Source organism: Anabrus simplex, chromosome 1 (assembly GCF_040414725.1).
Source record: "Anabrus simplex isolate iqAnaSimp1 chromosome 1, ASM4041472v1, whole genome shotgun sequence".
In the NCBI taxonomy this organism is placed as follows: Eukaryota; Metazoa; Arthropoda; class Insecta; order Orthoptera; family Tettigoniidae; genus Anabrus; species Anabrus simplex.
The window spans coordinates 1,276,569,704-1,276,584,197 of NC_090265.1; the positions used below are offsets into that span (position 1 = coordinate 1,276,569,704).

At 44.4% G+C, this 14,494-nt stretch overlaps 1 protein-coding gene across 1 annotated transcript in view; it reads left to right on the plus strand.

Moving 5' to 3' along the window:
* The window catches only part of LOC136858695 (adipokinetic hormone/corazonin-related peptide receptor variant I-like), a 441,435-nt gene that overhangs the window by 120,524 nt on the left and 306,417 nt on the right, over positions 1 to 14,494 (plus strand). Inside the window, exon 4 of the mRNA XM_068225731.1 lies at positions 11,302 to 11,317. Coding sequence (XP_068081832.1) covers positions 11,302 to 11,317 — 16 coding nt within the window. The remainder of the gene's footprint in view (positions 1 to 11,301; positions 11,318 to 14,494) is intronic.

Sequence of the window (14,494 nt, forward strand, 5' to 3'; positions counted from 1 at the left end):
AACACGAAGAAAATGAATGCAGAAAAAGGAATGATCACAGGACGGGTAAATAAAATAATCCCTTGATCTGGGCTACCCTAACGTTATCGCACCCGCAGAATAAAAAGGAGATGCCCTACAATATCGTATTCTATACAATTGGTCAACGATAATATTATATTGACTAAAGTTTTCAGTTGAGGTGTTCTCTGTATCTTCTCCCGCCTTTCACCAAAAGTAGATGGCATTACATAAAATTAACTTGTCATCGACGGTTGCGCAACCGGTAGTAGAACTATAGTTCTGTCTGTACACTAGAAATATTTGCCTCCTTTCGACTTCAGATTAGGCCCAAAAAGGTCCAAAATAGTTCTAGTTCAATTCTTGTGTGTTGTCTTGCGAGTGGACAGAATTTCTCGAAACTTACTGAATTTGAGGTATAGCAGGGTTGTGCACTATATGGTCGCTAAAGAAACAACACCGCTTATCTCACAATGCTCTTCTTATTCATAATTTTTCTTAAGAATGGTCATGCCTCCCCACTGCATATGTTCTCTAGAGCAATTTTCCTTTACTGAGGAAACCAGGAAAACGAACCTTACCATACTGTACCGTATGAGTGTATGTTTGCATGACGTATTTACACACTCGTACAGTTTGATGTACTTCAGGTTAATTTTCCTTTACACACAAGCATAAGAAAGTGAAGACAACGAAAATTGTTCTATTTGATTGCATATTCGTATGTGGCTGAGAGGCGTGAAAAGTCTTTAGGAAAATAATGGACAGGAAGGGAGCACTGTCAGATAGGATGTATTGTTTCTTCAGCGACGGTATATTTAGCACAGGAACATTCAGGGAAGGTTTCAGAAGGGTTACTGTCTAATATGCACATTAATGTTTCCTCTCGTTCTTCTGCCCGGATATTTTTCCTATTTTTTAAGGTAGGTACTTGTAAATTTCACCCAGTTCTACGGCCCTTCTTGACGCCAATCTTATATCGAGGGATGTATTCTTCACTATTGCGTGCTTCTGTTGTGATTAGGAATGTGGTGTGTTGTATATAGATGAAAATGTATTAGGGCGATCACAAACACTCAGCCCCGAGTCACAGGAATTAATCGTACACAATTGAAATCCCCGTCCCAGCCGTAATCGAACCCAGGGCCTCTGAACAGAAGATCAGTACGGTGACCATTCATACAAGGATTCGGACGTCAGTTAATGTTTATTGTGTGTGTATGTAGGCCCATGTCTGTCCCTCAGACCCGTTTCCTGATACGGGGTCGGGGGTGAGGTGAGAGGAAATAATATGACATGTTCGCACAGCTGGATGTCCTTCCTGACGCCAACCTGAGTTGAGGAGCAAATGAAGATGGGATGAATGACAGCGAATGTAATTGGTTAAAGAGGTGAAAGGAATCGGCTATGTCGTGTAAATATGCACTTTGTTCTGGCATTTGCCTGGAAGTAAAAAGTTAGAAACCACAGAAAACCATTCTAAGTAGGGCCGATGACTTAGATGTTAGGCAAGCTGGTAATTGGATATGAATTCTCTCATCTCCAGAAAGCAGATGTAAGAAACTTACGAGTTTCAGCGTTTCTTGCCGCATTCACTTCTGCTCTGCGAGCTAAAATGACGGAGAAATTCATGACCATTTTTCTCGCTAGTCGTGACTAGGTGGTGGTGGTGGTTATTACTGTTTTAAGAGGAAGTACAACTAGGCAACTTCATGACTATCCCGAAGTTTTGCCCAATGTTATCAGACAGTCACACAAACCGCAAAAATAAGATTTTCTGATGTAATTTAACCTAAGAACGTCGAAAACGAATAAAATATAACTTTCTCCAGAAATAGTATATATTACTTTATTTCGGATAATATTTGGTTTGTGAAAGTCTTCTCTATAAAACAGGATTTGCAGACTGGCATAATGGGAAAAATCACCTTTTCCTGTACTGACTGCTACCAATTCTACATATTCTGACTACATCCCACGCATTGATAATAGCACGCAATGCAGTCCCTCATGCCTATCATGTGTGCTTTCTCGAAGTCACTGGCTTTCCTGTACGCTGATTCACACGAAGGCTGTCTGTTTACCATCACATCGCCAGTCCATCAAGCCGCAATTTACTGACCATGGAATGATGAGTGGTGGCATTGTTATACGTCATTATAATTCCAACCTTACCACATCCCAGGCAACTGGCTGTTGAAAAAGGGTTCTTATGTGGAATTCGAACTTCATACCTTGAGCACTATCCTCTATCACATATCTCCTCGCCCGCTTTCCATATGAGCTACTGTGACACTTAACCTACGGCGCCCACTTCCCGAACTATACAGTACCGTGCTCCCGGTCTGCGCGTCCACCACCTGTTTTAAACTACGTGTTCTGCGTAACGGTACTTGTTTCACGGGTTCATTCGAAGTACCCATAATGAATTTATAGTGACACTCACGATTCCTGCTGTCTTTGAGCCCGTAAACACACATCGCCTTATATTACCCCGATGTAGGGAGAGGGACAGATGTTTTGAGAATTGTAGTAAATGTAAAGGGATGCATATAACTGGATCAAAAGGGGCTGGTGGACCACCCGGTTGGTATCCTGTTATAACACGAGATACTCTGGATTGATTCTTATACGGTTTAACTGTTACGCAAACGATCCCCAGAGGAAAGTTCTCGTGTATAAATATAGAACTGTTCTTAAATAAAGTGGAGAAGTAACAGTTTTAGCAAAACAACGCGAAGAGAATGACACCAGCGATAAAGGTATCGGCTTATCCTCCCTAAGCTATGAAATTTATCCACGAACTGTACGCGTAGAACATAAAAGTACCACAAAAAATCACTAATAATGTTATTTGCTTTACGTACCACAAACTACTTTTACGGTTGTCGGAGACGCCATGGTGCCGGAATTTAGTCCCGCACGAGTTCTTTCACGTGCCAGTAAATCTACCGACAGAGGATGACGTATTCGAGCACCTTCAAACACCACCAGACTGAGCCAGGATGAATTTAAAAAATCAGAAGGCTACATACCTATCTTTAAAATTTCGACCACAATTACGGTTGTTATGTTTGATAATAGAAGAAGTCCTGCGCTAGGTATGGGAAGAATTCGAGAATAGCTGGGCAAATTTTTCATGCGATGTTATGCGATTTTCGAATTTGCCTACAGAATCTTCCGAGAAATATATCCAAGTGTTAAATATTGAACTGTGATAAAAAGCAGCCGATCAGCAACGGCTTTTGCGAAACTACTTTTAAGAAAATGACGGCATACTAATATTTCCTCTCTGTCCAAACCTTTAACGATATTCTCAAATTGTAGGTTTGAAGGATTGTAGAGCATAAAAAGTTATACAAAATATCCATGGGATCGCATCTTTTACAATTCAACCAGAATTACAGTTTCTAGGTGTGTTAACTGTAGAAATCCCGCGTTGGCTACGGGGAATAACATTCTCTAACTTTGAAACACCTGGAAAGATTTGTATGTTGTCTACTAGAGCATATCACGAGGATGGACATAATTACTGAATACTGAACTGTGGTGAAAGATAGCGGAGCAGTAACAGTTTTTTGCAAAAGAACTCAAAGAATGTGACGTTACGCGAACAATTCCTCAGCTTATACTGCATCAGCCGTTATAGATATTGTAGAGCACGAAAGTTCTATAAATTTGTACAGAAAGCCTCATTCCGATCTTTACAATGTCGACACACAATCTGTGTTTATGTATTTATTAAGGGTGGAGACCCTGCTAGGTACGGGGAGAGCATTCCTGTGACTCGGGAACTTGAAACCATGTACACTCATGCTCATAATTATTATTTTTTTTTGCTATGGGCTTTACGTCGCACCGACACAGATAGGTTTTATGGCGACGATGGGATAGGAAAGGCCTAGGAGTAGGAAGGAAGCGGCCGTGGCCTTATTTAAGGTACAGCCCCAGCATTTGCCTGGTGTGAAAATGGGAAACCACGGAAAACCATTTTCAGGGCTGCCGATAGTGGGATTCGAACCTACTATCTCCCGGATGCAAGCTCACAGCCGCGTGCCTCTACGCGAGCTCATAAATTCAGGATAATTGCATATCGTGGTGCCACACAACGTGGCACTACACAAAACTGGCGCTGATAGCATAGGCACATAGTGAACACAACATATCTGTAAGTCCACGGTACTGGTGATAAGTTGAGAAAACCGTCCCAAAACACATGTGCTACAAAACGCCACTGTTTCCTGCGCATGTATCCCAACATCAATATGGGAAATGATCACCATGCACATGTACACATGCCGCACAACGGGTTGGCATACTCTGGATCAGGTGGTCGAGCAGCTGCTGGGGTATAGCCTCCCATTCTTGCACCAGTGCCTGTCGGAGCTCCTGAAGTGTGCTAGGGGTTCGAAGACGTGCAACGATAAGTCGACCGAGAGCATCCCAGACGTGCTCGATGGGGTTTAGGTCTGGAGAACAGGCAGGCCACTCCATTCGCCGGATATCTTCTGTTTCACGGTACTCCTCCACAATAGCAGCTCGGTGGCACCGTGCGTTATCATCCATCAGGAGGAAGGTGGGACCCACTGCACCCCTGAAAAGGCAGACATACTGGTGCAAAATGACGTCCCGGTACATCTGACCGATTACAGTTCCTCTGTCAAAGACCTGCAGGGGTGTACGTGCACCAATCATAATTCCACCCCACACCATAAAACCACTACCTCCATACAAGTCCCTTTCACGGACATTATGGGGTTGGTATCTGGTTCCTGGTTCACGCCAGATGAGAACCCGGTGAGAATCACTGTTCAGACTATACCTGGACTCGTCCGTGAATATAACCTGGGACCACTGTTCCAATGACCATGTACTGTGTTCTTGACACTAGGCTTTACGGGCTCTCCTGTGAAGTGGGGTCAGTGGAATGCACCTTGCAGGTCTCCGGGCGAATAAACCATGTCTGTTCAGTCGTCTGTAGACTGTGTGTCTGTAGACAAGTGTTCCAGTGGCTGTGGCAAGGTACCGAGCAAGGCTACCTGCAGTACTCCGTGGCCGTCTGCGATCGGTCTTCTTGTGGTGTTGTACACCGCGGACGGCCCGAAATGTAGCTCTTGCACATGTTTCCTGTCTGCTGGAATCGTTGCCATTGTCGTGACCTACCTGTCCTGTGAGACGATCTCGTAGGTTGGTCACCAGGCACTTGGATGTTGAAGTATTACCTGTCCTGCCGAGCGGATTGTAGGGAGGTAATTTGTAGGTATGACTCGTCCCGCAACTCCCGAAATAAAAGATGAAATTATTTACCTGTCCTTTATTACTGAGGACAACTACAACTACTATGTACAGTATATTTACAAGTCTGAATGTAATGATCTGTAGAGAGAGCGAGCTTGTTCCACGCGCCTACTGTTCTACTACGCGTCTATCTTAATCTTGCCCTACGGCACTTGGGCTATGCCCGAACAGAATCTCGTCCTGACAAGTACGAACTACTAGCTGGAAGAAGGCCCCGCGCCATCTTGGCCAGGGGTTATATCTCCGCTCCTGAACTCAAAGTTCTATCCCTACCTCCTTGGGTCTTACGGGCATTGCTAAACTGATCATCCAGTCACTAGCGCCCTCAAGTGGCTATTCTCAATAGTTGTCACAGTAAGTGCTGCTACCTAGGCACTACTGTCTTACTTTATCGTCATCTTTCCTTGTTTCCCTAGTGCATCTGTACTGACCCTGAATGGCCTTGCACTGGGCTTTATTTCTTTGTCGGCTTCGGCGGCCCGCTGCCATACTAGCTCTGTTTGTTGATACACAGTAAATACCTTGTTGTGATCAACAAGTCTCCGCTCTTAGTCAACAACTTTTGTAAGCGAGTGCGTTTCGCAAACTGCTCTCCAATACTTAGCTGAAGGCTTCCTTCTGCTTTCCAATTATTAAATCTAACTATAATTATTATACTTATTATACAGTACTACAAGTACTACAAGGTGTCTCATGTCGATGACTATCATTATTCTAACACTAATTAATCTCCTCTGACACCTTGAGCTCTAGACTCGGCTGCGAATCCCGGCTGCCTTCCACCTGGCAGTCCGCCGGTTCGAGTCCGTGGGAGGTCGGTACACGACATCTCCCCCCTTAGGGAAGAAATGGATGCAACCATACGTTGCGTCCATTTATGTCCTACACTATTTATACTCTGATGTTGCCGGTACGTAAGGATCGGCGACCCTGTGGTGAAGGGGAAGGTTGTTCTCTACTCTGATTATCACTTGCGTCTATTTCTATTGCTTCTATAGATCTCACAGGCGTACTAGGGCGTCCCCCAGCAGGCCTGGAGTGTAATTCCATGATCTCCGCAGACATCTCCGGGCGTCCCCGGATCCGCCTGGGACGTTGGAATATAGTTAAATCCTCATCTGAAGTCTTAACCTTATCTCCCTTCGTGATTACCGTTTGTTTTATACATATATTAGGCCAATGAGCCCGTGCATCATCAAACCATCTCTTTGCTGGAAACCCTAATTTTGGACAGCAACAATTACAACAATAACAAATTAAAATTAAACTTGTGATACCAACAACTATCCACACAATATATCTGTATACATTAATATGCTGATAGACCATTTGTCTTTGCAGTTCTTCTTCTTTTTGTCTCACCATATCTTCCACTTCTTGTGTCTTATGGGTAGCCCATTGTAAATCGTTAATGTGATTTAGCAAATTATTTAAGGACAACTTATTCATTTCGGGTATCTGTTCTAACTTGATTTCACTACCTATTTGTTCACAACAGTCATAATCAAGTGTGACTTCTGGTACAAAGTCTTTACTTTGTGTAGTGTTCACTTCACCTACACCTTGTATTTTACTATGTGGCCCATATACTGTGCAACCTGCACTTAAAACAAGAATACCAGTGCCTGTTAACCTGATATCACTGGTGGTATCCTTACACATACATGTTACTTTAACTTCTTCTGGGGATACGTATATATATCTGTTAGCTCTGATAGGTATCCACATGAGCTGTTGAACGGGAAGTATTCTTTTATCACAATAATCTGGAATCTGACTAACTCCTAAGATCAGCTGGACTGCACAACTCTTTTTTTAGTGTACACTGTATTAATAGGGAATTAAACATGACATAGTTTCCAACTGGGTGTTACTACCTTACATTGATTTACCTGATCCTTGTCTAACTGAACATAAGTTTGTTTCTCCTTGTCCATAAGGATATAATCCTTGGTCTCTTGAAGATAAACAAAGTGGTGTGGATTACTCTTCATATACGTGGGGAATGGAATCATGTGATACATTGTATAAGTTACCCTATCTGTAAGGGGTGTCTTGATGACGTACACTAGATAATTTTTGTTGGCGAACACTTCCACTGTGGCTACCTTGTAAATCAAGTAGCCATAAGCTGATTTTAAGTCAAATGGCAAGGACAATCCTTTAGGGAAATCTCCCTGAGCTTTCTTATAACCTTTAATAATATCATCTGGTGAAATTATTTGCACCTGAATGACTCCTACCTGAGCATTCATTATACCTGATAATACAACACTGTAATGCTCATACAGTTGTATGAGAAGGCCTTCAATCTCAATTAAATGCCTATTCACTGAGTTTTCTAGTTCTACTTGCTTAAGTGCTTCTGTAATCTGAAGCGTGCTATTGGCAAGATAGGATCTAATTTCTGCAATGTTTTGAGTTAATCTTTGCTCATTGGCTGTGACATCGTAAATGGTGCTGTTCATAGATTGCAATGTTGATTTTACTACTATCATCTGGTCTTTTGCAATTTTCATAATTGAAAGCTGTTCCTGCTCTAACTCACTAATTTTTGACTCATATTTATCGGCATCCTCTTGACTTAATGTTCCAAATAATGCCTTTGCGATGGAACCTACTGCATTAATTAGGCCTCATTTTCGCCTAGTGTTATTCGTTTCCCCTATTGGTTTAGTAATCCTCGTAATTAATTCCTTCGATTCCTTAATTCTATCTAATTGTGCACTTAGCATTTTAACATCCTGTTGACATGTTAGGTTAGTACTTCTTTCTAACTGTGTACATATTAATTGAGTCCAGTGTATGTGTCTCTTGACATTTTGAAAATACATCACTTAATTTATTCAGGTTTACATAGGTAACTAGTGTCCATTCCGTATGGTATAACTGTATCTCACCCTGATTGTCGAAGTATGCCCCTGGAGTACTCTCATATGGTGTCACCTTGACATCCAGTACTTCTCCGGCTATTCTGTTGCGGTGTGACGTTACGACTATCACTGCTACTACGATGGACAACAATCCTAGCATTCGCGGCATATCTGCTGTCTACCTACAGGGTAAAGACAGGATATGTGTTACCATTCGCTTCCCAGTTCTCGTTTCTACAAGTACAATTTCAAACGGTTCTTATGTACTTTCACCCGTTTTCCTTTCTTGTTCATCTGTAGGGTGCAGTTCACCCCTGAAACATCTACTATTTCGTACGGACCTTCGAATGGTGGGCTTAGCTTTCTGGATTTTCCTCTTCGCAATGCGTCATTGCGCAAGAGAACCTTATCACCTACCTGAAAGGTGACCTCATTTTGCTTTTTGTCGTAGTGTTCTTTCTCTAATTCCTTTCGCTCTATTAAGGTCTTTCTGGCGGCCTCGTGGTTCCGCCTAAGCTGTGCCGTCAGTTCTTCCACCACGTTCTGGTGTTCGTTGCAATTCATTTCAGGTGGCTTTTGCAGCACACCTGGGATATTTGCCTTCCTTCCAAAAATTAATTCGTAGGGTGTGAACCCTGTACTTGTGCTCTTTGTGGTATTATACACAAAGCTAGCTGTAGGCAAATATTTGTCCCAGTCATTCTGCTCCCCTGAGCAGACATAATGCCTTAGGTACTCCGTGAGCACCTTATGGGATCTTTCTATGCTACCGTTCGATTGTGGCCTGAAGGCCGTAGTGTGTGTTTTCCGAATGCGCAGCGTTTTACACAGCGTCTTAAACACATCACTCATGAAATTACTACCCTGGTCAGTGAGAATCTGCTCTGGTATCCCGTAGATACTTATTACGTTATTGATTAGCGTCCGTGCCACGGTTTCTGCCTCCTGATTAGGCATGGCACTCACTACTAGGTACTTAGACAGCTGATCTTGGCATGTCAGTATGTACCTGTTTCCTGCCTCTGTCAACGGAAGAGGTCCAACTACGTCTAGGGATATTTTCTCAAAGACTGTGTTCGGGGTATCCGTAATTCTCATGGGAGCCCTGACGTCTGGTCTGGTCCCTTTATTCTTTTGGCAGGAGGGACATGTGCGTACATAGCGCTCAATGTCCCCTTTCATGCCCTTCCACTGAATTCGTTCACGTACCCTGGCGTACGTGCGCGCTATTCCTTGGTGGCCTCCCACCAAAGAATCATGACATTCTTTCAAAATGGCTAGCTTTTCAGCTTCGCTTAATTCGTTCTCTTCCTCAGATAAGCTACCTTCGGGCGAAATCTCCTCTGCGTTAGCGTCCTCGGAAACCTCGCTACCGTCCGCTTCTGCCGTAGCGTCCTCGGGTTTTGAAGACAGTACCTCCTCCCTATTCTCGTCTGAGGCCTGAGTTTCTACTGTTGTCTCTGAGTGAGACCTGTGCTGAGCAGAGTTAACCACTCGCGCTTGGCACTTGGGTTCAGTGGGATTCCTACTCAGGGCATCTGCATTGCAGTTCTGTTTGCCCTGCTTATATACGACGTCGAAGTCGTATTCCGCCAGCTTCAGCCTGAACTTTAGCAGGCGTGAAGACGGATCTTGCACGTTGAAGACCCACTTCAACGGCTTATGGTCTGTCACAACAGTGAATTTTCTACCAAACAAATATGGTCTGAAATACTTTACTGCCCACACTATTGCCAACAATTCTTTCTCAGTTACGCTATAATTCATTTCTGCTTTATTAAGCGTTCTACTTGCATAGGCAATTGGAAGGTCTTTTCCGATAGGTCCTTGTGACAATACTGCCCCAACCGCTTCGTTGCTCGCATCAGTGGTAACAACGAATGGTTTTTCAAAATCCGGATACTGCAATATAGGTTCCTCAATTAGCTTTTGCTTTAGTATCTGGAACGCTTGTTCCTGATCGTCTCCCCATACAAAGGGAACGTCCTTCTTCACTAACTGATACAGCTGTTTCGCGATTTTGCTGTAGTTAGGTATGAACTTCCTATAGTACCCACTCAGTCCGCAGAACTGCTTGATCTGGCGGCTAGTGGTCGGCCTCGGAAAGTCCTTAACGGCCTGTACTTTACGTGTGTCTGGTAAGACACCTTCGTCAGTGATTACATGCCCTAGGAATGTTACTTCGGTTCTTAAGAATTCACACTTATCTGGCTGGAGTTTCAGCGTGTTCTCTCTCAGCCTTTGAAATACATCTCTTAGCTTCGCATTGTGCTCCTGGATTGAACTACCGTACACAATGACGTCATCCAGGTAACACAGACATTTTATACCTGTTAACCCTGTGAGCACATTGTTCATCAGCCTCGTAAACGTGGCTGGCGCGGCCATCAAACCCATGGGCATTTTCCTAAATTCGTACTTGCGTCCTAGCGCAGAGAATGCCGTCTTTGGCCTGTCTTCAGGCTTCAACAACACCTGGTGATAGCCACTCGCGAGATCTAAAGTGAAAAGTATCTCGCCTTGCCAAGGGCGTCTAACAGTTCTGAAATTAATGGCAGGGGATAACTGGTTCCTATCGTTATCTCGTTCAATTTACGAAAGTCGATCACGACCCTCCATTTTTGTTTCCCTGAGGCGTCTAATTTCTTTGGAATTAAAAGTAATGGCGCATTCCAGGCTGATGTGCTAGGTGTGATAATTTCATCACTTAGCATCTTGTCTATCTGAGCTTGTATCTCCCCTTTCTGTGCTTCGGGAAGTCTATATGGTCGTACATTAATTGGAGGTTGATCTTGGGGTGTAGGGATCTCATGCTGTAGTACATCAGTGTGAGTTAGTTTGTCTCCCTCAAGATGGAAGATATCATTGTACTCAGCACAGATGGCGTATATCCCTTCTTTATCTACCTGTGTGAGGTGATCAACTCGCAAACAGTCTATCACCCGCTGTGATCGGGGCTTCTGGGTGGCCGGTTCTCCGTTTGCCACTCTACTGTTCTGCTCTACCTTTCGCACTTGTGCTAGGCAGGTCTTATCTACCTCCTGTATGTGCACTCGTGGACTGTGTAAAGTCACTGCCTTTTCAGTGGTATTCATCATGCTAACCACTGCTTCGTAGTGTGCTGATTTAGTCAGACACCCGGCGAGGTACACCCCTGGTATCACCTCTTCCTTCTCAATAATTCCTAAAGGTAGATTTCGATCTACTTATATAACAACGACCTTCTGGGTCCTTGGTTCGAGACGGATCACCTTCGTCTCTCGTGCCCCCATAGGGTATTGTCGCCCTCTTATGGTGACATGACCTTCCCTATAGTCAATCACGCTATCTGTCAGGAGGTCTCGCCCAACTATACCATCCTGTGTTAATTGGAAGTCACTCCCTACCACATGAAATGTGTGACTTGTGTTTCCTATGGCAAAACGTACAGTACCCTGGGTGTAAATTATTCCCTTACTTACACCCGCTAATTCAATTGATTTACTCCCGTCAATCAGGCATTCCTTGGGTACCGATTGCCTCTTAACTAGGCTGATATCGGACCCAGTATCTACTAAAAATCTCAACGGTCTTCCTTGGTTTGCGACCTGGATCAGCACCGTGCCTTCTACGTCAGAATTCTTGGGACCTTCTGGTCTGCGGGCCTCCGTAACTGTCCCCTTGCTACGGGCCCGTTCTAGTTTGCCGCCTGAGCCACGGAGGTTTTCGTGGCGTGCGTACTGCCACCCTTCTTTTTGAACCAACAGTCTTGGGTTCGGTGTGACCATCTATCACAATGTTCGCATTGGGCTCGGTATCTTACGGCCTTGCCCCTTATGCGACCACCCTGAGCTTGGCCTTTCATGGCCCTACTGCCTGTGGACTCGCCTTGGGCTTTTCGACAGTTTCTCTGAATGTGGCCCTGTTGACCACACGAATAGCACCTACGGCTATCCATTCGCATCACCGGAGTGTGTGCACCTTGAGTGTGTGCACCTTGTCGACAATTCACCTGTATGTGCCCTTTTCGGCCGCAACGATAACAAATTCTGTTTTCTTTTGTCACTTGGTTTGGTTGTGTACGTACTATGCGCACTGTTTCTCGTACCTCTGTTTCTTTGTCCCTCTGTTTCTTTCTACAGTCACGTTCAATGTGCCCTGTCTTCCCACAATAGCGGCATTTTAATTTACTGAAGGTGCCCCCTGTAGCTGTATTGGAACTAGCGGTCTGTGTGGTGTGAGCCCCCTGCGTTCCTGTGTTCTTACAGTTCCTTGCTATGTGGCCTTCCTGGTTACAATTGTAACAGACCACCCTAACACTAGCATGTGTTGGCTTAGTATGCCACTTTGGTGCTGCACTGCGCTCCTTTTCTGGTTTGCGCTTGCTAAACCCTGAGCTACGTTTGTGTTGTAGGCCCTCTCGTGCCTTCTTTGACAATATTACGGTTTCTTCCTGTTGTGCAAGTGCAACTGCCCTTTCAAAAGTAATGCCCTTCTCTGACTGTACCTTAGCTTGTATTCGAGGGTAGGCTAACCCTTGTATGAAACTAGCAACACATATTTTTCTCGTTATTTTCAACTGCGCGTCACGATCCTCCTCTAATTCATCCTCAAGTATTGCCTCTCTAAAAGAAGCTGACAATGTTTCTATTTTGTGCGCCCAAAGTGCGACTGATTCTCGCGGGTCCTGCGCTGTTTGGAACATTTGACAAATGTACAAATCTAACGTGCCTTGCTGGCCATAATATTCTATCAATGCCCGCTTGGCTTTCTCCCAGTTATGTATATCACGTCTGTACAACAACTTATCTCGGGCTCTGCCCGTAACCTTAGTTAAAATATACTTGAAAAACAACTCTTGATCCTCATCTTTAATCATACGAACAGCAGCATCTACGTTAGCTATGAACTCATGCAGTCTATCTGGTTGACTGCCATCAAACTCTCGTCCAATGAGGCGATGTCCTTCTACTACTGTAACAAAAGGCCCACTCATACTTACTGATTCTACCCCGTCCTCGAGCATCTCAGTGCCTCGGTCTGCTGGTACTGAACTATTCTGTCGTGCCATTTGAAATAAATATTCAGCTTACCTTAATCTGCAATGCTGCCTCACTGCTGGGCTGGATGAGTAGTCGGCTGTAGTGCTGCGTCTCCACCGGATGGCGTTGTCTGCTACTGGACTGCTACCCCTCTGCTGGGCTGGCTTAGTAGGCTGCGGTAGTGATGCTCCTCTTCTGCGATGCGCGGCACACGAACGAAATTACGCGGTAGCGCGGTTCGGACAATCTTCTGCGAAGTCGCGATTTTCTCACACGGAAATCTTCTGCGAAGTCGCGGTTCTCTTACGGACAATCATCTACGAAGTCGCGATTCTCTCACGTTATTTCGGTGAGTTGACACTGTTCGAGGATCGAACTCGGGACCCTGCACTACCTGACACCAAATTTTTATACGTGCCTGTCGTGACCTACCTGTCCTGTGAGACGATCTCGTAGGTTGGTCACCAGGCACTTGGATGTTGAAGTATTACCTGTCCTGCCGAGCGGATTGTAGGGAGGTAATTTGTAGGTATGACTCGTCCCGCAACTCCCGAAATAAAAGATGAAATTATTTACCTGTACTTTATTACTGAGGACAACTACAACTACTATGTACAGTATATTTACAAGTCTGAATGTAATGATCTGTAGAGAGAGCGAGCTTGTTCCACGCGCCTACTGTTCTACTACGCGTCTATCTTAATCTTGCCCTACGGCACTTGGGCTATGCCCGAACAGAATCTCGTCCTGACAAGTACGAACTACTAGCTGGAAGAAGGCCCCGCGCCATCTTGGCCAGGGGTTATATCTCCGCTCCTGAACTCAAAGTTCTATCCCTACCTCCTTGGGTCTTACGGGCATTGCTAAACTGATCATCCAGTCACTAGCGCCCTCAAGTGGCTATTCTCAATAGTTGTCACAGTAAGTGCTGCTACCTAGGCACTACTGTCTTACTTTATCGTCATCTTTCCTTGTTTCCCTAGTGCATCTGTACTGACCCTGAATGGCCTTGCACTGGGCTTTATTTCTTTGTCGGCTTCGGCGGCCCGCTGCCATACTAGCTCTGTTTGTTGATACACAGTAAATACCTTGTTGTGATCAACAAGTCTCCGCTCTTAGTCAACAACTTTTGTAAGCGAGCGCGTTTCGCAAACTGCTCTCCAATACTTAGCTGAAGGCTTCCTTCTGCTTTCCAATTATTAAATCTAACTATAATTATTATACTTATTATACAGTACTACAAGTACTACAAGGTGTCTCATGTCGATGACTATCATTATTCTAACACTAATTAATCTCTTC